This window comes from Moschus berezovskii, chromosome 19, assembly GCF_049115385.1.
Source record: "Moschus berezovskii isolate FMDL1 chromosome 19, NW_MosBer_1.0, whole genome shotgun sequence".
Classification (NCBI taxonomy): domain Eukaryota; kingdom Metazoa; phylum Chordata; class Mammalia; order Artiodactyla; family Moschidae; genus Moschus; species Moschus berezovskii.
In genome coordinates this window covers 20,226,516-20,253,753 of record NC_142478.1, presented here as the reverse complement: position 1 = coordinate 20,253,753, position 27,238 = coordinate 20,226,516, and the positions used below count along the sequence as shown (strand labels likewise).

General features: G+C 43.5%; 1 protein-coding gene, 1 non-coding gene and 1 pseudogene across 3 annotated transcripts in view; 2 read left to right on the top strand and 1 right to left on the bottom strand.

Annotated features, from left to right (window-relative positions):
- Positions 1-27,238, bottom strand: part of TBC1D9 (TBC1 domain family member 9) — a 122,358-nt gene that overhangs the window by 29,183 nt on the left and 65,937 nt on the right. For both annotated transcript variants that reach the window (XM_055404282.2, XM_055404283.2), the window contains exons 3-11: positions 23,171-23,289; positions 16,268-16,496; positions 15,579-15,840; positions 13,380-13,587; positions 6,939-7,145; positions 5,585-5,749; positions 4,844-4,994; positions 2,862-3,076; positions 667-784 (exon numbers count right to left, since the gene is read on the bottom strand). In XM_055404282.2, coding sequence (XP_055260257.2) covers positions 667-784; positions 2,862-3,076; positions 4,844-4,994; positions 5,585-5,749; positions 6,939-7,145; positions 13,380-13,587; positions 15,579-15,840; positions 16,268-16,496; positions 23,171-23,289 — 1,674 coding nt within the window. The remainder of the gene's footprint in view (positions 1-666; positions 785-2,861; positions 3,077-4,843; positions 4,995-5,584; positions 5,750-6,938; positions 7,146-13,379; positions 13,588-15,578; positions 15,841-16,267; positions 16,497-23,170; positions 23,290-27,238) is intronic.
- LOC129542927 (U4 spliceosomal RNA) lies at positions 12,211-12,275 on the top strand (annotated as a pseudogene).
- LOC129542913 (U6atac minor spliceosomal RNA) lies at positions 25,367-25,492 on the top strand. The gene has a single exon (XR_008683177.1). It is a non-coding gene; the product is annotated as a U6atac minor spliceosomal RNA (small nuclear RNA).

The following is a 27,238-nucleotide window of genomic DNA, read 5'->3' as shown; positions in this document are numbered from 1 at the left end:
AAGCAGCTGTACACATTCATGATCAACTTCCTGACATTTCTGGAGAGTATTTCCAACGAATCAAGCTACTGTGCAAAAGTTTAGAAATGAAGACACAACATAAGAGGAGAGCATTTGCTATAGTAGCAATGAAAAGCTTGTCCTGTTAAAATGAACGTCTAACACTGGAGGGGATTATACGGAGAGACACCAATAATTTATTTAAATGCTCACCATCGCTGCTTGCTTTGCAATGAAACTAGTTCTGAAAAATACCTTAGAAACTGAGCTCTGAATATATTTTTACATGCTATTCTGCCCACTCCTTTTTTGAGTCCTTCTGCTTTCCACAGATTCCAAGCTCTTCAATGAAAGCACTATTAAACCTTTGGGGACTGATGATCTATCTGCATGCCTGGTGTAGCTCTCGCATGCCACAGACACCCACATTGAGTGTTTTTTAAAACAGTGAGACGTACATTCTTTCCATGGGGAGAAGCTCCACGGTGCTCCTTTGTGTATAATCTATACTGATTCAAGCCCTCTCATTCCCATTTTGGGAAACTGGAGTTGTCTGGCACTCTTTTGGCTAATAGTGACTGGAAATGGGGTTACAGCTGGTTTCCTGGTTCTAGAAACATTTTCCTGATGAGATACAGGTTATAAATTAATTGCATCCTCACGTACCAACCACCCTGGTGTTGTAGTAATCAGGGAGCATGCGTTCACACAAAGCCACCAGCAGCCAGAAAGCTTCCTCCTCTTTGGCATAAAGCAGCAGCACGGATGTGACAATGTTCATGGCCTAAAGGGATGAAAGAAGATGTCATCAGATATATTTTAAATACATCAGACCCATTTTAACCTATGAGCAACTTTATTAACCTGAAAAATGACTGAGTTAGTCCCGAAAGAGCCAGCACCCTTTTCCCACAAAAGAACAGATAATAAATATGTAAAGGTTTTACATACACACATTCTTCTAAGTTTTGTTTACAACTTTAAAAAAATGTAAAAACCTTTAGAACTTCAGCCTGCTAAGTGTTTTGCTTTTGTTTGTTGTTGCTTTGTGTTTTTGTTTGTTTTTTTCCCTGTTAACTGTTAAGGGCTCCATGAACACCAATATGCACCAAGGACTGAGCCCCTCATGTCCGCAAATCCTCATTCAAAAACTATGTCCAAAGCCTATTTGACAAAGCTTTTAACTTATTAGTCTCGGTGTTTGTAATCCTTAATTCGGTGAGGTGAATATGTCCCTTTTAATCTTCCATAATTGCTTCTATCACCAACTACACAAGGCTTGAGGCGCTCTTCAGGGAACAAGGAAACCTTTCAAAGTTGGAGTCCTCGTCCATTATTTCCATCTGGATAAGGATGGTAGCGATAAGTAACAGGGGTTTAATTCTAAAGTAACCTACCTTATTAAAAGATATTATCAGCTAGTACATAAGCACTCCAGGCTCAACTACTTTAATAGTTCTCTAAATTAAAAAGAGGGAGATCAAAAGATAAATATGAACTCTATTATATTAGAAGCCAGCTCCCGCCTGTACTTCTTTTGATCCTCCAGAAACCAGTAATATTCATCAGATTCCTATACTATAAATGTCAAAAAAGAAATTTTGGTCTAATAGGCTCTTCCTTGTAAGCCTGACTCAACAGGTTCCCAAGTGAAATCATTAGAATTCCATTTGAGAATTAACCTGCCTACTACACGATCATGGTCATGGCTGGTTTCTTCATCAGTCAAGGTAAGTTTCTTTTGAGGCTCTACTTGGTAACCAGCTCTGGACTAAGTACTGGGAGAAAGGAAGGGGCACAGTGGTGACAAATCTCACAGGGCATAAATCCAGGGGTCAGAAAGATAAAAAAGATGTAAAGGTTTATTAATCAATTTGGAGGAATATTTTAAATTAACTGCTCTCAAAAAGATAAAATGTACAGGGAGACCTGTGATCTGCATGTATGTGTGTCTGTGCATGTGTATACAGGTTACGAGGAATTAAGCTTGCTTTAGGTTTCAACTAGATGGTCAAGGATGGTCTCTCTAGGTACATATGTGGCCTTTCAATCTAACAACACTATCTTAGAGCTTTCCAAATTGTGCTATCCATACTAACATATGCAAGCAATCATTGTGGCTGGTATATGGGCAACATTTTTTAATACTGAATTACACATTTATTTTAGTGGGCCTTAAAATGTAGCCATAGCATATAAGAGCTACATTCTCAAGGACATTCATCGCTTAGGAGTTGCAAAGGGTAGGAGCAGTGGGGAACCCAGAATGCAGAACTAAAGACTTGGTGCCCAGATATGCTCATGACCAGTTAGTGACCAGCCAGGCCACCAGACGGTGGTGGATCCAGAAAGGGCACTCTTATCCCTTGGCTCCTCTGCTCAGTGCAGTGTTTCTCTGCTCTGGGAGACCATGCTTCCCCGAGGATATCTGACAAGGTCTAAAAACATTTAGCTGTCACAAGTGAGGAGCACTGGCATTTTGTGAGAAGATGCTATTAAACATGTTATTAAGCAGGAATGTTACTGAACATTCTCCAAAGCACAGGACAGCCCCACACAAAGAATTATTCAGTCCACAATGCCAACAGTACCAAGGTCAGAGACCCTGGGACAGTAATTGCTCTCTTAACCATAACGCCTTTCTTCTTTTTAAAGAAATATTTATTTATTTGGCTGCACCAGGTCTTAGCGACAGCATACAGGATCTAGTTCCCTGATCAGGGATCGAACCCAGGGCCCCCTGGGAGTGTGGAATCTTAGCCACTGGACCACCAGGGAAGTCCCCCATAAAGCCTTTCTTATTACGTACCGGCTGGGAGAAAACATTTTTTTTTAAAGTCTTACCCATCTGTGACATTCACCTGGCAATACCCTATGTTAGGATTTCGAAAAGCATAAGCTGTCAAGACTCTCCTCAGAGCCGCGATGCCCATTTCATTCTGGAAAGCGGGGTGTTCTGGAAGGGAGCGGTGCAGGTCCCTCTCAATCTCCTCTGTGGCGAGGTTGTACTTCCCCATGGACTTCTCCACGAGGTCCTCATAGTAGCCGGGGTGGGTGGCCTTCTCGTTGACAGCACCTGGGAAACACCGAACGGACCCAGCATGAGAAAGCGGGAGCCCCGGCCTTGGTCTGTAACCGTGCCTGCCTGACCCAGCCTCCTCACCTTCCTCCTGTGAGGGCCTGTGTGTCACAGCCACAGCCCGGCCCTAACTTCACTCCCAGCCCCTTCCCCTCTTCCTGCTCCACTAGAAGCCGGCAGCTTAAAAACGTCCCTGTTCGCTATGATCCCCTCGAGAAGCGAATGGTCACCCACTCCAGTATTCATGCCTGCAGAGTCCCATGGATGGAGGAGCCTGGTGAGCTACAGTCCGTGGGATCGCAGACAGTCAAACACAGTTGAGTATTCTCTCTCTCTCTCACACACACACACACACACACACAAACACACACACACTATGATATCACTTATACGTGAAGCCTAAACACTAGTACAAATGACCGGAGATACAGAGCAGAAACAGGCTCACAGACACAAACAAACTCATGGTTAGCAAAGTGGGGAAGAGGATGAGAGAGGGACAAATTACAGCATGGGATTAATAGATGCAAACTACTAGTCATACAACAGATAAATAGCAAGTATTTACTGTATAGCACAGGGCATTATAGCCAATATCTTGTAATAACCTGTAAGGCAAAATAATCAGAAAAAAGACAACTGGATGGTTACGCTGTACACCTGAATTAACAGTACTGTTAAACTATACTACAATTAAAAAAAATAATGAACTTTTTAAAAACCTCCCTACACACACACAAACAAAAAATCCTCCCTAAAGGCAGAGGTTTCCAATCTAGAAACTGTGTTCCAAGGAACTTCCACAGACAACCCAAAGGGGCTGCTCAGAGAAGAACAGGGAAGCGGGCAGAGAAAGTCAAGCTGAAGCTGAAGCCTTCTCAGCTCTCCAACCAAGCAGCCTTGCTTGCATTTTATCAGGGTTTTCCTTACGATTTCACTTAAAAAAGGAGACTTTGTCTCTCAAAACAAGTTTAAAAACTGAAATTATGAAGGGCTCACAAAGAGCCATACTGAAGACTAGGAAGAAGGATGAAGTGGGATTTTCAGAATTGCAGGGTGCGGGGAGCATATTCCTGGCAGTGAGGAGCCACTGCCGTGGAGGGGAACTCTTCGGTGCTGGGCAGGAGGATGCAGAGGTGGCTGAGAACTACTGCTTTGACATATCTGCATGTTATGATTCTTAAAGACAGACAAACCCTGGATGCAAGCACTTAACTATAAATCTAGTTAAATATAATTTATGTCAGTATAAGGTTTATGTACACATATACATATATACAAATTATGTACATATAAAAATACACACATATGTATATACATATTATATAATTAAATAAGTACTTATATGTTAAATATGTATATATATATACACATGGGCTTCCCAGATGGCACAGTGTTTTAAGAATCCACCTGCCAATACAGGACTTTGATCTCTGGGTCCAGAAGATCCCCCGGAGGAGGGCATGGCAACCCACTCCAGTTTTCCTGCCTGGAGAATCCCATGGACAGAGGAGCCTGGCAGACTACAGTCCATGAGGTTGCAAAGAGTCAGACACGACTGAAGCGACTCAGCACACATGCATATATACAAACACACACACACCTATGTAATGACAGGGTAAACTGATTCATACTCCACTGATTAGAAATTAGATCCCTGGGTTGAAGTGGGGCTTGCATATTTGAAATGCACGACGGAAGGCTGAGGGCAGCCCCGGGGCTCCCCACACCCTGGAGGAGTGCTCCACTCCAGCCCCACCGCACCTGACAGCAGCAGCCAGAGCTCCCCACGCATGCTCTCAGGGACACCTTTCAGCACCAGCTCCCGGGTCTTTTCCGTGCGGTACATGCAGATCCCTTGCCCGTACTCCGCAAAGTGAATCTTCCAGGCTTGCTCTTTCAAAAACTCTTTGGCCTGAAAGGGATGATGTAGCATCATTATACTCCAAATTACTTTGAGAATTAAGGACAAATTTGATGGAAAGTCAGAACATTTTCCCTGGTGAATGTAGCTGGTAAGTTCTGGACAGAATTCATGAGAAGAAAGAACTCAGATTTTCTGAAGACCTTCTGTGACCTGACCCATACATATATCAGAGCCTGTGGATCTGTCATGAAGCTTTCTGGCCTGGAGTCAGAAGGCCACTTACCTGAGGTGGATCAGGAGAATGCAAATGTTTATGACTTTATGTCTAACCCTCCAAGTGAAACAGAATGGATGTTTGTTAAATGTGGCCCGAGACATTATGTACTTACTTGTTGGTTACTTAAAAAATGCCACCTGCATATACAAGTATATGACCCATCTCCTTTCACAATGAAGCCACTCTGAAACCCAATGACATACAAATATGTCATTGTATGTTACATTTATATGTCATTTGTATTTTTAAACAAAATACCCTTCATTTGTAGGAAACTGTCCAGTGACGGATTGATGAGTTTTTTTAAAAAACATTCCTGTTCTAATACAGAAAGTTCCAGGCTAGAGGAGGCGGCACTCACCAATTTCGGGTTGAACTCCTCGGGAGACCGCCGCCGATACATGGTCATCAGGGTCTGAGTGGCCGTGGGGACACTGTTGCCATTGAGGTTGAACTGGCGCTCAGCATCGGAGCTGCTGCTCCTCTGGGGGCTGGAGGAAACGAGGCTGCTGGGCCGAGAATACACCTGCCAACGCAGACAGCAACAAGAGGCGGCGGCGGTTTGAGCTGCAGAATCTACTTCAACATCCTCCCCGTCACCTTTCTGTGCTCAGTCGTGTCCGACTCTGTGACCCCATGGACTGTAGCCCGCCAGGCTCCTCTGTCCACGGGATTCTCCAGGAAAGAAAGCTGGAGTGGGTTGTCATTTTCCCGACCCCGGAACCAAACCCTGTGTCTCCTGCATTGGCAGGCAGGTTCTTTACCAGCAAGTCACCTGACTGTCCTCTGGACAGACACTAATAGCTTCACCATGGTCCCCAGAGGTGTCTTGCTAGGTGATGTAGCAGGAGGAAGCCAGCAAGCCAGCATTTTGGTGAGAATTAGATGGGATCATGGGCCACAGAGCTTCAATGTTCCCAATAGGTTTCCTCTGTATTTTATTTTTTGCCTGTGCCCTATAGCATGAAGGACCTTAAGTTTCCCAATTGGGGATCGAACCTGCATCTCCTTCATTGGAGGCATGGAGTCTTACCACTGGATCACCAGGGAAATGCCTCCTCTGTATTTTAGATTCATTTTTACAACAAACTGGTTGGATACTTATCTCTCTGATTAGTATGCATGCAAAGTGTGACATGGTTTATTCAACTGCTGATGGGACCACCTCCCTATCTAGTTTCTGGTGCCTCAAAAACGCCCACAGAAGCTTGGAGCAGGTAAACAGGAGCTCGCCAGCTTTACAACGTATTTTCGCTGCAAGTCGCTCTATCACTTGAGCTAATCATGCATCTTTCAGGGCCCAGTTTCCCTGGATGTGGATTCAGAGCCTAATTCAATAGGGACACAATTTATACTGTACCATAATAAAATCATCCTAATAATGTTGTATTTCAGGTTCGAGACTTTACTGAGTGACCTCTGTATAATTCTCAACAGAGTCACTTAGACCAGAGTCACTTGCTATGTAATCAGCACAAATCACTTCATAACGCCTTTAACGGTGAAAGAAGAGCGTGAGATTAGACGTTCAACTCTATGATCCTAAATACACACACCATGAGATTTAAATGAGATGTCTGCTCTGGACATCAGAGTAGTTGGTTCATCTCAGCCCAGCTGTAAAGCTTCAAGATCCAACAAAACAGACCAGGAGGTGAACACTCCCCAGGGAAGAGAAATAGGATGAATCAAACCCGCAGGTGCCTTCCACCGACCTCATCATCCGAACTGTTGTAGCTTCCTGCGAATTCTTTGTCTGAGTATATTTTAGAGGTCGTCTGCTGCAGGAAGTCAGAGATCCTCTGCACCAGAAAGTCTCTATCCTTCAAGTTGGCGAAGAGAAAGGTCATCCTGTTCCTGGTGCTGATGGACAGAGGACTGGGGAGCACGCTGGAGCTGTCTGCCTTCTCTACAATCGTCACCTGAAAAGAAACAGGCCACCAGGAGCATTACTTCCCAGGAATCACCCGGCAGCAACCTCTTCAGCGCTGAAGATGCTAAGCACTGAAGAAAGACCATGCTTTTCAATCTCGGCAGGAACCTCCGTATTTTATTGAGGCAAGTGGAGATTCTTGAACACGGTCCCAATAAAAGAAAACAGCTCAGAACAAATGAAACTGGAACCGGAATTATCTTGCTAGTAGTTATAAATCGAGAGTGAGTCCCCATTCCAGCCCCAGGAGACATCTGGCAACATCTAGAGGCACTTCTGGTAGTCCCAAGTGGAGGGTACCACTGGCATCTCACAGGTGGAAGTCCAGGATGATGCTAAACATCCTGCAGTGCACAGGACCCAAGTCAGCCCACCCCCCAACACAGTAAGGCCCAAGATGTCAACAGCGCCAAGGCTGAAAAATCTTGTTGTGAAGGAATTCTTTGACTTTCATTAAAATTTCATGGAACTTTAAGAGGGAGGACTCTTAGCTGGTGCTTCATCTGTAAGAGAGAGAGAACCCACAATACTGGGGCCTTTTATTAGCTTAATGTGGACATGGCTTTTAAAACACCACCAATCCTTCAAACGTCTCGTTTAGACTCCGGGGCTTTGCATTCCTCACCTCTTACCACTTCAAAGTTTTAAAGGCTTGATTCTGAGCAGACATGACGTAAACAGCTTAACTGCAGCCCTATCTGCACAGGCTGACTGTGTGTGTGTGCATTTGTGCGTACTAGTGTGTGTAGTAAAGTAAGTCTACCACATCAGGAGAAAAGTTGAAACAGGGTGCACGTGTTTCAGCTTTGAAATGATGGCATATATTTGCTGGTTTATAATAGGGTTTTCATCAACTGGAAACTAAGATAAATGCATTACAACTCTCTTCTTTAGCACATTAGGAAGAAAAATCCCAAGGCCAGCTCTAGATAAATGGTTTTTTTTTGCAGCAGCGCTGATTGTGTACTTAAGAGTTTAGTTTCTTTCCCATCTTCATTTCCACATGTAAGCAGTCTAGACAAGTTCAGCTTCAACCTCTTCATCAGCATTTTCATGTGAAAGACATTTCCTCCGAGCAGAACTTTAAAAACCTCTCTCCCTTTCCAGGCTAAGTAACCTATTGGTTTGCCTAAAAAGTTGCATGGTCACAGGTGCAAAACAGGTATTACTGGGGTCCATAAAGGAAAAAACTGCAGGACCTGAGTTCTGTTCTCAGCTTTTATAAACATGTACAAGTTAGCTATATATTCACACATTTTTAAAGGAATATTCTTAGACACCTAGAGTTGTACCTGAGTTTTTTCCTCCAATGCTAAAGAAGCTAGAGAAACTGGCGGGGAGAGCGGAAAACCAACTTCTTTATCATGAAAAGGATTTTCCCATGATACTTCAGACATACAGTAAACAACGCTTATTTTAAAAGACAGAAAAAAAACTCCTTTTCTCCCAATAGATTTTTTCTGATTCTTTTAGTCACCAGGCATCTGCAATTAATGACAGATGCCAAGAGGATGAAAGGTTCAAGTTCTGCACCTAAAACGCAGATACTATGTGCTCGTGAGGAAATCAAGCATGAAGTCCAGTATCTAGCAGGATCATGAAGCAACAGCAAGAAAGCACCTACAGAAACCCTAGGAAGCTTCCCACAGGTTAGCATGTGTTTTTCACTGACAAATGAGTTCTAGCAGAATTCTACCCCTGAAACTCTGCACCTCCAAGATAGGGTAATAGCTCCACCGGAATGTTCTACACAATAATGAGACACATTTTCATCACCAACTACAAGTGTAAGATAGCTTGAATTTAATAAAATCTTGGTGTTGCATATGGAACATTTACAAGGTAATTTATAATTGAAAAAAAGAAGAGAGACTGCATCTAGAAACCCTAATGAGGACTCTCATCACTTTATCCTCTTGCTGCTAGTTCAGACTTTTCTTTAAAAGCTACAGCAACATGATTCCGTGTAAACATTTAACATGCGTCGATTTACTCTACCTTAAGTCTACATGCAGAATGTATATTAACAATCTCCAGTCAATATTTCCACTTATTTATAAAAAATTAAATACAACAGCAATCTGGAGTCTACACAATTCTAAAAGGAGCTGTTCCAAGGAGGATGCAAGGTTCCTTGAGGCTCCTACTGATTGATCAGCTTAACTCAGTTCATGGAGAGATCACTCTCTGCTCAAACAGACCCCGATAGAGGGTAGGAGCCCTGCCCTAGTGCATTTTTGTCATTATATAACCTAGAGTAGGACTTAGCAGCAGCAGAGTAGGAATAAACACAAGTCCTTTGCTTCTTCCATTAGTTGAGGTTTAGTTAGTTAGTTAGTTCAGTCGCTCAGTCGTGTCCAACTCTTTGCAACCCCATGAATCACAGCACGCCAGGCCTCCCTGTCCATCACCAACTCCCGGAGTTCACTCAAACTCATGTCCATCGGGTCGGTGATGCCATCCAGCCATCTCATTCTCTGTCGTCCCCTTCTCCTCCAGCCCCCAATCCTTCCCAACATCAGAGTCTTTTCCAGTGAGTCAACTCTTCACATGTTGAGGTTTAGGAGTTACCATTAATATATCTCAGTGATTCACTGGGGTAAAGAAAGGGCACTGCTGTCTCATTGGGGGTTTCTTTCAAGCCACACCCTCCAACCACAACACACTTTACTTCTAAATGTCACCTATACTATCCTCTCCCCTCTTCATATTTATCCTGAAATATGCCTGAACTATCTCCGCCCTACAACTTGTTAGGGAAAACTGGGAAGCACAAGCGGAGAAGGCAATGGCAACCCACTCCAGTACTCTCACCTGGAAAATCCCATGGATGGAGGAGCCTGGTAGGCTGCAGTCCATGGGGTCGCAAAGAGTCGGACACGACTGAACGACTTCACTTTCACTTTTCACTTGCATGCATTGGAGAAGGAAATGGCAACCCACTCCAGTGTTCTTGCCTGGAGAATCCCAGGGACGGGGGAGCCTGGTGGGCTGCCGTCTATGGGGTCGCACAGAGTCGGACACGACTGAAGTGACTTAGCAGCAGCAGCAGCAGCAGGAAGTACAAGATGGGCTGAGGATATTAACCACCAATCTCCTAACTCTGCCAAGCTCTCACGATCCTACTGTAGATCACACTAAAATGTACACAGAGCCCCTGACCTGAACCTGGAGGAGGGGAACAGGAGAGCAGATGTGGGATGGCAGCCTCCAGCCTCTCTGTTCCTCAGTTACCTTTGGATAAACAAGGTGATGACTCACTCAGATTTATAAATGATACACTCAGTATATTCTTAATGTCAGGATGGGTTTCCCTAGTGGGTCCAGGTCACTCTGCTTTATTTTGTTCAGGTAGTATGTGACGAAGGACATTTTTAATAGCAGGCTTTAATAGCATACTATGAATGGTGATCGATGTTAACTGGACTTATCATAGTGATCATTATATAACATATACAAATATCAAATCACTACTATGTTAACCCAAAACTAGTACCTGGTGTCAATTACCACACACACATGCACGTGTGCACACACGCACACACAGGGTTTAGTAACTCCCCCGTGGTCATGTATGGATGTGAGAGTTGGACTGTGAAGAAAGCTGATCGCCGAAGAATTGATGCTTTTGAACTGTGGTGTTGGAGAAGACTCTTGAGAGTCCCTTGGACTGCAAGGAGATCCAACCAGTCCATTCTAAAGGAGATCAATCCTGGGTGTTCATTGGAAGGACTGATGCTAAAGCTGAAACTCCAATACTTTGGCCACCTCATGGGACGAGTTGACTCACTGGAAAAGACTCTGATGCTGGGAAAGGTTGGGGGCGGGAGGAGAAGGGGCTGACAGAGAATGAGATGGCTGGATGGCATCACCAACTCTGTGGACATGAGTTATCACCGACTCTGTGGACATGAGTTTGAGTGAACTCCGGGAGTTGGTGATGGACAGGGAGGCCTGGCGTGCTGTGATTCATGGGGTCGCGGAGAGTCGGACACGACTGAGCGACTGAACTGAACTGAACTGAAGATAAAGAGGGTAAGTTTGTTAGAAAAAGTCATGAGATGCATTTCAGAGCCAATTGTAAGTACTGATCAACCATCCATCTCAGAATTCACCCCCAATAATTCCTAGTCTCCAAAAGTGTTATAATACCAATGAGCTCACCCTATAAAAAAGAAGACTAGATTTTTCCATTGCCTAACACTTTGCATTCATTTTAACCCACCAATTAAACTTCTAGGAATTCATAATTTAAGGGAAATTATATATATGATTGGGAGGAAAAGAAAAAAAAAATAATGCAAAGGTCCAACCAAAGATAACCTAAATAAGAAGAAATAAATCATACATATCCAGTAATGGAATAATATGCAGTCATTAAATGTTATAAAAGAATATTTTATGATATGGAAATAAGTTTAGTGTACACTCACTGTTAAGAGAAATAAGCATAAAATAAAATTCATTGTTTCTTTATACCTAAATAATATAAATGACATATACACAGCAATGCATAGAAAGCCTGAACAACTATATAGCAGGATGTTCAGAGTGGTCATTTTTGAATGGTGGGACTAGGGGTGAGTTTTGTTTTCTTTCTATTTAATAATTTAATATTATCTGATTATGGGAAAGGTTGGGGGCGGGAGGAGAAGGGGACGACCGAGAATGAGATGGCTGGATGGCATCACCAACTCTGTGGACATGAGTTTGAGTGTACTCCGGGAGTTGGTGATGGACAGGGAGGCCTGGCGTGCTGTGATTCATGGGGTCACGGAGAGTCGGACACAACTGAGCGACTGAACTGAACTGAACTGAATATTTAATTATAAATATTTAATATTATTTAATAAATTTTCTATTTAATAATTTTCTGTGATAATGAAGCAAACAAAAAACAAGAAAATTTGCTTACATAAATGATTATTTTTTTTAATAAAAAGAAAGTAAGGCAAAGAGAAACTTGAATCTTTTACCACAGGAAATCTTAGCAAAGGTTCAACCTTGATTATAAAGCCAAAGCTTCTAAGTATCTTAACTTCTAGGAAAGGACCAGCTTTGCGCAGTGGCAGTATCGTAGCCAATGAGGTTTATCCGAGGCGTGATTATTGCTAATCTAGGAAAGGACCAAAGTAGGTTGAAAGCAGCCAGGTTAGAAACTGTGGATCTGCCAGTCCTGGACATCCTAACCTGAATTTCTTCTCAACCCCCAACATCAAGGCTTCTCCACAAGTACCAGAACAACCTATCACTGTGAAGACACAAGAGAACCCACTTCCAACCCAGGTACAATAATAATGTTCCTCAGTCTTCACTGTCCATGGGCATCGGCCTGGAACTTTATTAAAAGTACAGACTCCAAAATTTGCAGAGATACAGATCTGGCCATTGTGGCCAGTGTTATCCCAGTGGTTCTAACAGAGGGAACCAACAAACTAGACAGATCTTGACTTTCTGATTCATAACCCAGACCACCTCTCATAAGATCAAGATGCTCAGGCTGTGGGCCAGGAGTAGTAACTACACTTTCTAGTTTCTCTATTTGATGTTTTCACATCTCGGGGCCTTGCTGACCCAGAGTTACCCAACTCCTGGAGAGAGTAAAGGACTCACCTGTGAGAAGGCCTTTCACAAGCAAACCAACCAATCCAAACCCCAATGACCTCCTTCACCTGTTCTCACACTCTGGGCCCCTATTCATCTTGCCCTTGTCACCCCAGGGCCAGCAACCAGACAATTAGGGACAGGGCCTCTGCCCTAGAGCCTGCTGGAATTTTTCAACTTGCCAACCCCAAGCCTGCTTATCCTGTCTCACCTGTTTCTTCCCACCGAAATCACAAAAAAAGAGTCTAGTCCACATCCTTCCCTGCTCTGCTGCCTGCTGACCCACCTGGTGCTTTCCCCCTGTGGGCCCTCTAGCATGGTGTGTGCCCCTTGATGGGATCCATGAGTATAACAAGCAGTCTTTTCAATGACAGTCATTTCCTGCTCTGTTGATCTCACCTTACCAGAACAAGAATAAAATACCAGTCTGCTTCTGGAAGAAGAAAGCTTGCAGGTCCCATGGTCATTTGCAGCAATGACAACACATAAAAGAGGGGCAGATGCCACCAAAGAATTATGAACGCTCACTCATGGTTAAAACCAACTCAGTGATGGTAAGATACACAGAAAAGGATTACCAATAAAACTCTCAAAACACCCATTTCCACCTGCCACGTACCTCTCGCAGTGGGATAATGAGGCTACACAGGTTCTCCTCCTTGCTGGTGAAGCAGATATAGTTTGTGGACACAAACATCTGCCCCAAAATGTGCATTTTGTTGAACGGAGTCCAGAGGGTGCAGTCTGTGTGGCCATCTAATTTTTCATCTTTGGGCAGCCGGAAGAGTGCACGGTACCTCTCACTCTTGGCCCTGGCATCCAGATCACTGGAAAACAACAGTAATAACTCACCCCACACGAGAAAAGTTTGAGTACCTCTCAATGACGCAGCAACAGAGATTTCCCGGCCCATCTTTCCCTTCCACCTTGTCAGACTTATTTCTATCTTCTTGGCTTTCTGCTGCAGTTAACTCCAATGATGACCCAGAAGCATAATGAAATCATTTTAATATATTTATGTCCCCTGTGTAGTCATTTTACAATCAGTATCTGTAAATGTCAAAGAATCTTAGGAAAGCAAGGCCTAGAGAGGAAATAATTCTCTTTCTAAAAGAATACAGTAATTTCTAAAGAGACGATTACATTGATAGTCATCCACAGCCACTCTCGGGGCCTTATCTTTTAAGAATGACCTAATGAGGACGCATATAAGCCACAGGAACCTGCAGGTGTCAGTGGTCACCTTGAATAAACGATAAAACTGCCTGAAACACAGCAGCAACCCACCTCCTGGACAACCAGAGTGTCTAACCCCAGCTGGGTCCTCCAGTGACTATGATCTTTTCTCTGATGAGTTCCTTCTTCCTGTTCATCATTTCAACATCTTTGCTCAAGCTTTTAGGCCACTTCAGCCTCTGATGATCCAGTTTCTGGCTTCACAAGGCAAAGACAGGCCCTCTAATTCCCTCCCTTCTATCTCTAAAACCACCTCCATTCTCACCTCCTGCTTCTTCTTTTACTTGTTTCAAAGGGAGAGGCATCAGCACACACAAGCATCCCTCTGCCTGCTGTGAGATCCTTTTTTTTTGTCGCTTTGCTTGGTATGTGGGATCTTAATTCCCCGACCAGGGATTGAACCTGAGCCCCCTGCATTGGAAGCACAGAGTCCTAACCACTGGACCACCAAGATGCCACTTTTTAAATTATTCATTTTCTTCTAGCTTTATCTCCATGCTACCCTCATCAACAAACTCCCCACCTGCCTACTTCATACTACCTTCTGTTCAAATGTTTTCGTTCTAAAAAAGAGCAACCCCCCTACTTTACCATTGAATTTCTGAAAAAGCAGTCTGTACTGACCTAATTCCCTTGCCTTGCCTTTCATGTGCATTCAACCCACCACAGTAACCCATCTTCTTGTCACTCTCTCAAAACATGTCTCAAATCACCAAAGGCGTTTTCACTGCAGTGACCCCTTGTCAGGTTTCAACGACCAGCTGTACAGCTGCTGCTGCTGCTGCTGCTAAGTCACTTCAGTCGTGTCCGACTCTGTGCGACCCCACAGACGGCAGCCCACCAGGCTCCCCGTCCCTGGGATTCTCCAGGCAAGAACACTGGCAGCAATGATGGCCAATTCCATTTATCCCACTGAACTGATGTCTAGTTAGAGGCCCTGCAGGCAACTCAACTCAACGTGATCAAAACTGAATCCTCATATCCCTTGGACACGCTCTCCCTTCCTTCGTTCCCATCTCAGTTAGGGGTGGGTGATTCTATGCATACGGTCACACGTCAGAACGTCAACTTTCCCCTTGCCTTCTCTCTAGCCTTCACTCTCACACCCAGACTTCCGGGCTTCTCTGCAGCATAGCCTCATCCCATGCCCAGCCACCTTCCAGAAATGCTGACGAGCTTCCTTTCCCCTGTGCTTTTCCCTTGTATTTCCCTTACCATATTGTCCCTCTGCCTGAAATAACATGTCTAAAGTAATACTCATCCTACTGACTCTGAGTCATTTTGAGAGCCCTGCTCTGAGCAGCTCCATGGAGAGGCCCTTCTCTGCCCATCTCCCCATGTGTGTACTCACGGGGCTCCGATCTCAGCACCAAAAGAGGTCCCATCCTATAGTGCTGGAGCTGGTCGTGTCTACCTCACTTACTGAATCCTGAGTGCTTTAGGCAGTCTTTCTCAATTTTGTGTCTATGCCCAGAAAAGTGTTCTGAATCCTTGAAGCTGTTCAGAAAAGGTTAACTTTCATAAATGAACAGATGGGTTCTTGTTTCTAAAGTCCAGAAGAATTCAGGTCTCTGTCACCTACCGTTTTAGGGCAGACACTTTCTTAGGAGATTTCTTTTTCAGTTTGGGTAGGGATCGATCCTGTTCAAAGCCCTCATTGTCTAAGAGTTGCCTCATGGCGATGTTGGCGAGCTGCTCCATGAGCTTGAAGGTCTCATTGATGTTGAGGAATACAGAGAAGAAATGCTCGCTGGACCGTGTGCTCACTTTGATCACATCGGGTAGAAGCAGCGTGGCGTTCTTCTCGAGCTGAGTGATGTCCACCCACCGGATGACCAGCTTGGCTGAGCACAGAGAACAAGGCTGGGTCAACATGTGGCTCCTTAAATCCTTTCAAAATACTGGAATCTCACACCACCACCCTCCAATTTCATGGGACTCCCATGAGCTTATGTGCTTATATTTATTATTATTATGCTTCTTAGTTTCAAAAGACAAATCTGGACCACAAACATTCTCAGTTATGATTATTATGGATTTAAATCCATTTCTACTAAATGAATTATACCTTTGGTCAATTTTTATTATCTCATGATCAAGTAGTCTACAGCAACTGAGCCAAAAATGATTGAATTCAACTGTTCAGTCATCACAAATCAGTTACAACTACAGATTTACTACTGTTGATGTTTAGGTATGGTTTACATTCAGGACAGGCAAAAACCTCAGTAGACTTTCAAAAGCTTCCCTCTGAAATTCTAGAGGACTCACCTTCCCTTCCCATCAGAAAAGAATAAAAGCAAAGGTGATTAATACTGAGGTACATCCAACCCTGTCGGGGGACCTTCCCCTTCCAGTAGCTGCAAGAATAATAGTTGACGAGTTTCTCTTCCTCGGGCATTCCAAACAGCCGATGGAACTTCACAATGGCTTCCTTGAACTTCTCTGTGTCATCATCTTCCTTCACGTCGTTGATTTTGTTATACTCTGCAATGATGCCCTAAGAAGGGACAAAGCACAAACGCACAACTTGTATCACTACGATTAGAACTGCTTCTTTTCCGTGTGTTGTATATACCGGCAAGGGAAAAATTTTCTTCTAAGGGACACTTTAAAAAAACTGAATTATTTTCAAAGCCAACTCCCCACACCTAAGCCAATTAACAAGCAGCATTTATGTACTAAAAGATTTCTGAAGAGGAACATAGATCAATGCAGAAGAAAGAAAGACCAAAACACATGTCATTAACTGATATTAGCCACAGACCCACAGTCTCTCAGCCATGAAAAACATTAGGAACCTGGATAAAAGGAACAAGCCACCATATGAGCAGAGAAGAGGTGAATATTGGAGTGGAAATTATATAAGACACACAATTTTTGGTCAGTTGCACAGGAAATAAAATCTCTGCAAGACAAATGACTGGCTTAACCTACTGCTTAATCATTTAAGCAGCTTGAGGGGCTGCTTGTTACCCAGTTCCTCCATAAGTTAATGAAAAATGGCTTCTACATATGTCTCCTGAGAGAAAATGTTCCTTGGAATTCCACCTTTGACTTTGTAATCACCAAATCCCTCTTACCTCATCTCCATTTTCTCTGCTCACAAGGCAGGGTGAGATAAACATTAGCTCTGGAGCATGAATGTCTGGGGTTTTGATCCCAAAGGTGTCACTGCAGATCCATGTGAATTTGGGCAGCTTCACACCTAGAATTCTTGCCTTTGGGCTGCCAGTGAATTCTGGATGCTCCCTACAAATATATCTTCCCCAAACTTATTATAATCACAAAATCATTATTATCAAAATTCTGTTTCCCTACAATCACCATGTAAAATCCAGTATTCTAGACCGTGCACATTTTTGATCCAACCAACACTGCAACAGCTGTTCTCACCGCACTGCATTTGACAAGATCCAAAACACACTCAGGGTCTGGATATGTCATCTGTATGCTTTTCCACCTTCTTGCCTGTGGTCCTGTCATTCTGAGGGCATAAAATCTACAGTAAGACTGTTGCCTGTTTCACTAATTCTGTGTGTACTCAGTCATGTCGGACTCTGTGACTCCATGGACTATAGCCTGCCAGGCCCCCCTGTCCACAGAATTTTCCAGCCAAGAATACTGCAGTGGGTTCCCATTTCCTCCTCCAGGGGATCTTCCCTACCCAGGGATCAATCCCTCTCCTGCGCTGGCATGCAGATTCTTTACCACTGTATCACCCATCACTAATCCTACCTAATCTCAAAATCCAGTCCAATTCCCACCTCTTTACAAACACTTCTCCCAAGTATAAATCTTCTTCCTCACATTAAGTACTGTTGATCCTCTGTGCCTGACGTATTGAAATTTTTTAATATATATGATGTCCTGAATTTTATTTTCATCGCCAGACTGTCCACTCCAGTTGCCAGCAGCTGTGATACTAAGGAGTGATGGCAGGAGGGAAGGGGGAGAGGGCTTTGTCTTCCACCCTCTCCATCACCATTCAATTCTAGTGAAAAACAAACATGTAAACAACAACCATAACAGCAAACACAACCCTGGACAAGTCTTCAGCCTATTCTAATAAGAAGCCACCTCTTTTGCATAGTCCAGGAATTACCGTAGTGGCTTCCCAATGGGCATGCCATCAGGAGTCTTTCTACACTGTGATATATTCTGTAAAGCTACCTTCTGAAACAGAGATCTGACAATAGCATCTCCACCATGAAAATGTCCACAGTCTATCAGTGTAAGAGGGGAAAAAAAATCCAATCTGCATCTTGTGACAAAGAACCTCTTCTTGGTCTGCCCAAATCCACCTTTCCAGGTTCAGTGTAAATATCACATTTTCTATGAAACTAACCAAGTCCAGCATAAGCACCAGCATTCTTGTCTCTATGTTCTCTTAATTTCTATGTTGGCTGAAAGTATTTTGTGTATCTGTCCCCCAACCACTAAATATGCCTTTCAAACACAATGTCTCAAAAAGTTTTTACCGACAGCAGCTAGCACCTAAGAGATATTTAATCTTAAAAAAAAATTATTAAAAGAGTATATGTTGGGACTTCCTTGGTAGTCCAGTGTCGATGTAGGGGACAGCAGTTCGATCCCTGGTCTGGGAAGACCCCACATGCGGAGGGGCAACTAAGCCTGTACACCACAATGAATGAAGCCCGCATACCCAGAGTCCATGCCCTGCAACCAGAGAAGCCACTCCAACAAGAAGCCCTTGCACCACAACAAAAAGAAGCCCCTTCTTGCCTCAACTGGAGAAAGTCCACACACAGCAATGAAGACTCAGAGCAACCAAAAATAAATAAATAAATTTCTAAGTCTAAAATTGTTTAAGAGTTAGCAAAATCAATTTGGAAAACAAAGTACCAAGTTGCCGACTCCTGTGTGTCTGTTTCATGGGAAGGCTGAATGGCATTGGCAGCAGCAATGCGTTTCCCTCAGAGTCTCTTAAGATAAGGTTGTTCCCTCTAGTTACTTTTGGTACCACTCCACCAAGAGAATAGAGATGTTGCTTTGGTGGAAGCCAGGGGAGACACATTTTGGACCTGCTTTGGGGGTAAGCAGGCTTTGGTGGCGTGCTAGTCCAAAGGACTGCAGACAAACAGCAGGGAGCATGAGGGCCCTCATCTGGGTGGGGGGGAGGAGAACCCAGTCCAGACAGAAGAGGGATGGAAACACCTGTCACCACTGGCAAATACATCTGCAGCCTTTGTGACAGGTCTTTTTTTTCAGTTGGAGGATAACTGCTTTACCAGGCTGTGTGAGTTTCTGCTGTACAACAACACCAATCAGCTATGGGAATACATATATCCCCCTCCCTCTTGAGCCTCGCTCCCACCCTCCCATCCCACCCCTTTAGGTTACTGACGAATGGGTCACGAAGCTGTGCAATATATATACACAAGGGAATATTACTCAGACATAAAAAGAAACATACGGTCATTTGCCGTGATGTGGATGAATCTAGAGTCTGTTATACAGAGTGAAGTAAGTTAGAAGGAGAAAAGTCAATATTGTATATTAAGGTATATATATGCAATCTAGGCACTTCCCTGGTAGCTCAGCTGGTGAAGAATCCGCTGGCAATGCAGGGGACTCCAGTTTGATTTCTGTCAGGAAGATCCCCTGGAGAAGGGACAGGCTACCCATTCCAGTATTCTTGGGCTTCCCTGGTGGCTCAGACAGTAAAGAATGTATCTGCAATGTGGGAGACCTGGGTTTGATCCCTGGGTTGGGAAGATCCCCTGGAGGAGGACATGGCAATCCACTCCAGTATTCTTGCCTGGAGAATGGACAGAGGAGCCTGGCGGGCTACAGCCCATGAGGTCGCAGAGTCAGACATGACTGAGCAACTAAGCATAGCACAACACATGGAATCTTGAAAAATGGTACAGATGAACCTACTTGCAGGGCAGGAATGGAGACATGGATGTAGAGATCGGACCTATATGACACTTCAAAGTTATCAATGCCTTCACAGAAGGGGAGCCAAAAATATGTAAGAAGGGAAAAGGAAAGGAATGAGTGAATAGATAAAAGGGACAGAATGAGAACAGCTAATGTGAAGTTGCAGTTGGGTCCTTAGGCAACTCCAATGGCCAATCAACTCAGAGTGAGCATGGAGACCCTCAAGCCTAATGTCCGCTCTGCACCTGGGCCCTGTAGCAAGGCTCTGACCTGCAGTCAGAAGAACACTAGAAAAGAGCAATGTAGAACAAACCAAATGACGCCCATATGTTTAGAGAAAAGGAATATTAAATTCAAACTACACTATCTAAGGGGCTTCCCCGGTGACTCAGGCAGTAAAGAATCTGCCTGCAACACTGCAGACCAGGATTCGATCCCTTGGGTTGGGAAGATTCCTTGGAGGAGGGAATGGCTACCAACTCCAGTATTCTTGCCTGGAGAATTCCATGGACAGAGGAGCCTTGCGAGCTACAGTCCATAGGGTCACAAAGAGTCTGACATGAGTGAGAGACTAACACTTTCACATGCTATCTAAAGAACTAATATGTACTACATATCTAGAATGCTCACTGAAATTTTAAAAAGAAAATTTCTTTAAATATGAGAGGATTTATAAGGACGAAGAGGTGAAAAGCATCACTGAAACATCATCAACAGACCAGGCCTCACCAACTAGTTTCAACAATAAGGATAATAATCCCTAAAGTTCCACTTCCAACTCTCCCAACTTCAAGAATACAAAGAGGGTTCACAATGCAGAATCTCTTCAGATTCCTTAACTTTAGCCCGTGGAGCAAATGATGGAACGAAGGGATGGCATGATCTCCTTCTGGTATGTTCTATGTTATTCTTGCTGGTTAGTTGCTCAGTTGTTTCCGACTCTTTTGCGACACCATGAGCTGTAGCCTGCCAGGCTCTTCTGCCCATGGGATTTCCCTGACAAGAATACTGGACTGGTTTGCCAAGTCCTCCTCCGGGGGATTTTCTCGACCCTGGGATCGAACCCGCATCCCCTGCATTGGCAGGTGGATTCGTGACCACTGAACCACCAGGGTATATATGTTCTATAGGTTCTACATAATATGAAAATAGGTCACCCCAGTTCTAGGCAACAGCTCCATGTAATTTTGTAAAATTGCTACAGTCCAAATATTCAGGACATCCAATACAAATTTAAATACACAAAGGACATTGACAGGTAGTTCATAAAAAGGGGAACATTAATTTAGCAAACATGAAAAAATATTCAACCTCATAATCAAAGACAGAAAAATGAAAACAATAAGACACCAACTTTTACTTACTAAATTTGAAAAACTACTTAAACAATTATAATGCTGAAAGCAAGCAACAGTATAATCACACAGGGATTCTAACATACTGACAATATCTACTAACGTCCATTAAAAGCATTTAAACTTACTTAACCCATTAACCAACATTTTGTAATCTATCCTAAAGAGAAAAACTTTAAGAAAAGTTACATATGAACAGAAGAATTCATTGTATTATTGTTTGTACCTGATTCCCACTAGTATAAAAGCTAGGGAGACTTACATAAGGAGGAATACTAAGGTCAATTATGGGATAACATTCAGTTATTATAATAACAGCTAAAGTTATACAACAATATAGTAGATATCAGAGAAAAAAGATATGATATAAAGTTATGTGTATAGTCAGACTACTATTAGGATAAATAAGCATATGAGAAATCTCAAAAGAAAAAAAACAAAACTTATTTATGGTGTTTGGATTATGGTTGCCTCTGCTGTTAATTATAACATTTATAATTTTTAAAAGTTAATTAGGTCTCAAAACAAATAAGTGCATTGGTTCCCTTCATTAATGGACAATCTGAGTGCTTAAACCATCTATTTGCACATGAATGATTTTCACACATAATTGCATTAAGAGCAATTCCTTTCTCATAATTGGTTTCAGGGGAATTAAATCTGACATTTTTGATGTAATGAAAATGGTAAAAAGAATGGCTACTTGACCCACAATTTGCAATTTGCTCCTGCTTTATTTATTTATTTATTTCTCTCACTACTTTTAAGCTTCAGTTTCTTCCTACCACTTTTGATTTGCGCCTGTTTCCCAAAGACAGTAACACTTGAGGGAGGACAATGAAAAGCGACGACAAATCTAGATAGCATATTAAAAAGCAGAGACATCACTTTGCCTACAAAGGTCTGCATAGTCAAACCTACGGTTTTTGCAGTAGTCATGTACAGATGTGAGAGTTAGACCATAAGAAGGCTGAGTGCCAAAGAATTGATGCTTTTGAACTGTGGTGTTGGAGAAGACTCTTGAGAGTTCCTTGAACAGCAAGGAGATCAAATCAGTCAATCCTAAAGGAAATCAACCCTGAATATTCCCTGGAAGGACTGATACTGAAGCTGAAGCTCCAATACTTTGGACACCTGATGCAAAGAGCTGACTCAGTGGAAAATATCCTGATGCTGGGAAAGATTAAGAGCAGGAGGAGAAGGGGGAGACGGGATGAAACGGTTGGTGGCATCACTGACTCGATGGACATGAGTTTGAGCAAACTCTGGGGGACAGTGAAGGACAGGGAAGCCTGGCATGCTGCAGTCCATGGGGTCGCAAAGAGTTGGACATGACTGAAAGACTGAACAACGCCAACATTGAAAAGGTAACTGAGAACCTCAGCAGTGGTTCCTGGAAGGACAAGACCCTTCCCGTCTCTGTTTCCCCACCAACTGCTGCCCCCTTGCACCCAGCCCCTCCTACAGGATCAAATTAGGAGTCCTCAGACTCCCCCACTTATGTTACTTCCCAGAGATTCAGACACCTGACTCAAACCAAAGGAAGATTTATCAAATCTGCTTGGTTTTACCAATAAAGCTCTCCAGTATTCAAGAACATATATATTTTTAATTTGGAAGCTGCCATCTTTTCTAAGCTTACTGATGCTTTTCAATGTTTCCCACAAATAATAAAGTCAACGCGGTCAACTGTTAATAACAGAAGAATATGGGTAAAGGATCTCCGGGCATGTTTTATACAGTTCTCACTTTTGCAACTTTTCTGTAAGTTTGAAAATCTTTCCATTGAAAAGTTGTTGTTTCAAATTCCACTAACTTAAGAAATATTGAATCACTGTGCAGTGTACCTAGAACTAACACAGTGCAGTAAGTTAATTATATGTTCATAAAAATAAGTAAAATAGAGCATTACCTGTATTTTTCCTCTCACAAATGTGGTGATATCGTTCTCATTCTCAAAGATGGAAAGTGTCTGCAGCAGATTCTGCTCCAGCCATTCCCAGTGTTCAGTGATTTCTTTTCTGGAACCACCTGCACAAACATAAAATGGAACGTCAGCCTATAAGTGATACTTTCAAACCAGGCTCACCTGATCCCTATGTACTGCCCATCAGCTCTGCCTTCTAATACTTTCTGTCAGAGGAAGTCACACAGAAGACCTTGAAAGATGTATTAGAAATCCAAGAGTAAGTATAGTGTATGGTCACGTCTGATCAGGTGAGTGCAGAAACTTTGGGGGCAGTCTTTTAGGGTGGGAAGGCAGCAATGTTTCTCCCGTTCACTTTTCTGGGTTGGGAACTTAGCCCTATCCTCTTTTCTCCCTCCTGGAATCTGCACTTTTCAGGGGAAGGCAGATCTTGTCAGGAGACTAGGTTACAGTTGTTAAGTTGCAACAATACGAGGCCTTCATTACGTCCCTGGAGATCTGATGTAACCACCTCCTATAATGGGCAAAAAATGATCTCCCTCCCTTCAATTATGAATGAGATGTGAAAATGGACTATCACTAGGGAATAGCAGCCCTGTTCTCACCAGCTCAGTTGCTCTGAATTGTAATGGGATGAGGTCATCCTCACAGCCTCCATGCAAGTCAGAAGCAAGAAGCCAAAGTCATCTCGCCGGCCAACCTGCAAACTGAATCAACCTAAGCCTGGGAGGGTAGATAACAGGCACCCTGCTCTCTGCCCATAGCTGCAGGGCAAAACAGTACAGCCACTAGAACAAATTCCCTTCTTTCATTTTTTTCTTGCCCTGAGATTGTTAATGACCTTGCAAAACAGTTTGTTAGAAGCCATCCCTATTTATAAATTGTATGTACTATTCATTCCAGAATTAAAGAAAGATTTTGCAACTCTACTGATTCACTCCTTCAGATGTCTCCTTAAGATTTCCGAGTTACCTTTTAATTGATTTCTTAAAAACAGCTTCTCTCTGTTCTTTGTCACCAGTAACTGGATATATCTCAGAATCTCACTCTGATAACTGACCGGGAAAGCAGGAGATACAAACGCGTCCACAGTAATACTCAGAACTGTGAGGAAAGGACCAAAATCTCTTGGGGAATAAGAGGCTTGTTTGGAGAAGGAAATGGCAACTCACTCCAGTATTCTTGCCTGGAGAATTCCACGGACAGAGGAGCCTGGGGGGCTACCTACAGCCCATGGGGTAGCAGAGAGCTGGCTATGACTGAGCGACTAACACTTTCCCTTTCACACTGGGAGGGTTTTCAAAGGCAAACCCAAAACAAACCCACATTCATTTTCTTTTACTCTGAGCCTAAACACCAAAACTGCCCACAGGGAATGCTTCTGTAGAGGATGAAGAATAGATCTGAGTTAGGAGGCAGTCCTATGGAAACACGAACGAAGAGACTGTCTGGAGCTCTTCACAGGCCCTTTCCACGGCTCGCTCTTTCGGGGTCACAGTCAACCACGTGGCAAACCAATCGATGACTCTGCACTATGCTGTCACGGCAAAGAGCTGGAACTCATGAAACCTGGGTCCCCCTCCCTTTCTGCCAGCAGCCAACCGGGTGCCTTTAGACAGTCTGCTTCGCCTTTCGCTGTCTCAAAGTCTTTACATGTAAAATGGAGACAAATTAAAAAAAAAACACCTTATTCATTTCAGAGAAATGTTATTAAAAAATCACATGGTTTAATGTCTATAGATACACTTTGTAAAGTAGAAAACACTGTCCAAATGCAAAATACAATGTTCATTTGGAATATGTCGAGAATGAGTCATTCTGGAGTTAGCCAGAGAGTTTTAAAACATTTTAGACCTTAAAATTTTAAATAGGCATTGGAAAATTTTCTAAAATATACGGTGTCCTTCCTTGCCTGTAAACAGGTCACCACCATCCCCAGCTGCGGCTGGCTGGGCAATACAGACAGAGCCCAATCCAGAGTCGATGCTGGCCACGTGCCCTCCCCCTGCCGTCCCATCTGTGCCTGCTGGCAACTGTTAGATGTCCGCACCTCAGGACACAGGCACTTCTGGGGACTCAAGGGGACCAAAGAACTTCTGCAGACCCACCGGGTGCGATTCCCAGACTCTGAGTTTGCCTCTCCTCAGCCCCTGCCTATGGTGATAGTAGATGTGCCTTCCAGTGTTGTATGAAGGGAGAAAAGGTTAGCACTCCCCTTGATAAGGATGGAAGAGGCTCTTGGGGCTGACAACACGCATATGATTAAGGCACTGCCACCTACTTCATGGCATCTAACCACTGTTTTTTCAAGATGGGGAACACATGTACACCCGGGGTAGAGTCATGTCAATGTATGGCAAAACCAATACAATAATGTAAAGCAATTAGCCTCCAATCAAAATAAATACATTTTAAAAAAAGATGTGCCTTCCAGAGGCTGGTTTGCACATGTCCCTCAGCTCAGCCAGGACAGTCTGCCTGTGGACTGGTATACCGCCCTGCGCTGCCCTTTACCAGGTGGTCATACCAGGTACCTGACCTAAGCGTCCCTGTTATGCTGTGGTGACAAGTGGCCGCAAGTCAGCCTCTCCGTTCCTCGGTTATCCTGGATAGAACCCATCAGCTATAAGGCCCAGGGCAGACCAGGCGTGCCTTCACCTTTGCACACACTGCCTGCAGTTTTCGTGTGCTTATTCATCTAGGTCCACCCTACCACCCCCCAAAACACACACACACTAGAGCCACGGTGGAAATGGTATATGCATAAACACACTCATTCAGTGAGCGTTCATTTCTACCTCCAGTTTTCATGGGTATTACATGAAGGTCTTCGTGACTGACCCTCGTTTCTAAGTAGCCATCTGAGCACTCCTATATCGAAGTTCAGGTTTTCTACCCACATTGCTCCCCCATCTATTGCCTTCTTTGCTGTTTTACTACCTCCTGCTCATCAGTCTGCCCCACTGTTCTGTCATTTCCACAATCTCTACCTGCCACCCACTAACACCATTCTCACCACTGGCTCTTTTCTCTACTTCTCATTGCCTGGGATGTAAATCCCCACATTTCTGTCTGTGATCACCACCAGTGTCCCCCTCTGCACCCCCCCACTGCTGCTTGCATTCCTTTATCTCCTGTGGCTTCTCTCATACTAGTCACTGTCACATGAAAAGGCTGGCCTTTTGGAGTCATCACCAGCCACTCACAGCTCCCTTTATAGAAGTGTTGTGATGACAAATCTCAGTATCTTTAATTTTTGTTTGTTTTAGATTAATTGATTAATTTTATTGGAGGTTTTTGTGGTGGTTTTTGCCACACATCGGCATGAATCAGCCATAGGTGTACATGTGTCCCCCCCATCCTGAAACCCTTCCCACCGTCCCTCCCCAACCCATCCTTCTGGGTTGTCCCAGAGCACCAGCTTTGAGTCCCCAGCTTCATGCATCAAACTTGTACTGCTCATCTATTTTACATATGGTAATATACATGTTTCAATGCTGTTCTCTCAAATCATTCCACCTTGCCTTCTCCCACAGAGTCTAAAAGTTTGTTCCTTACATCTGTGTCTCTTTTGCTGTCTTGCCTATAGGGTTGTCATGACCATCTTTCTAAATTCCATGTATATGCGTTAATATACTATACTGGTGTTTCTCTTTCTGGCTTACTTCACTCTGTATAATAGGCTCCAGTTTCATGCACCTCATTAGAACTGACTCAAATGCATTCTTTTTTATAGCTGAGTAACATTCCATTGTGTATATGTGCCACAACTTCTGTATACATTCGTCTGCCGATAGACATCTAGGGTGCTTCCATGTCCTAGTTACTGTAAACAGTGCTTCGATGAACACTGGGGTACATGGGTCTCTTTCAATTCCAAATCTCAGTATCTTTAGGTCTTCAGTTCTTTGCACGATGCTTTGGGCCTGCTTCTGTGCTACCAAGGAGGTTTCAGGTTTCTTCTGGCTATATCCAGGCCTAAGGTTACAAAGTTCCAGAAAAAGGGGTTTAGATAAGGAAGAAATCTGCATACCATAAGAAACCATTATCAGC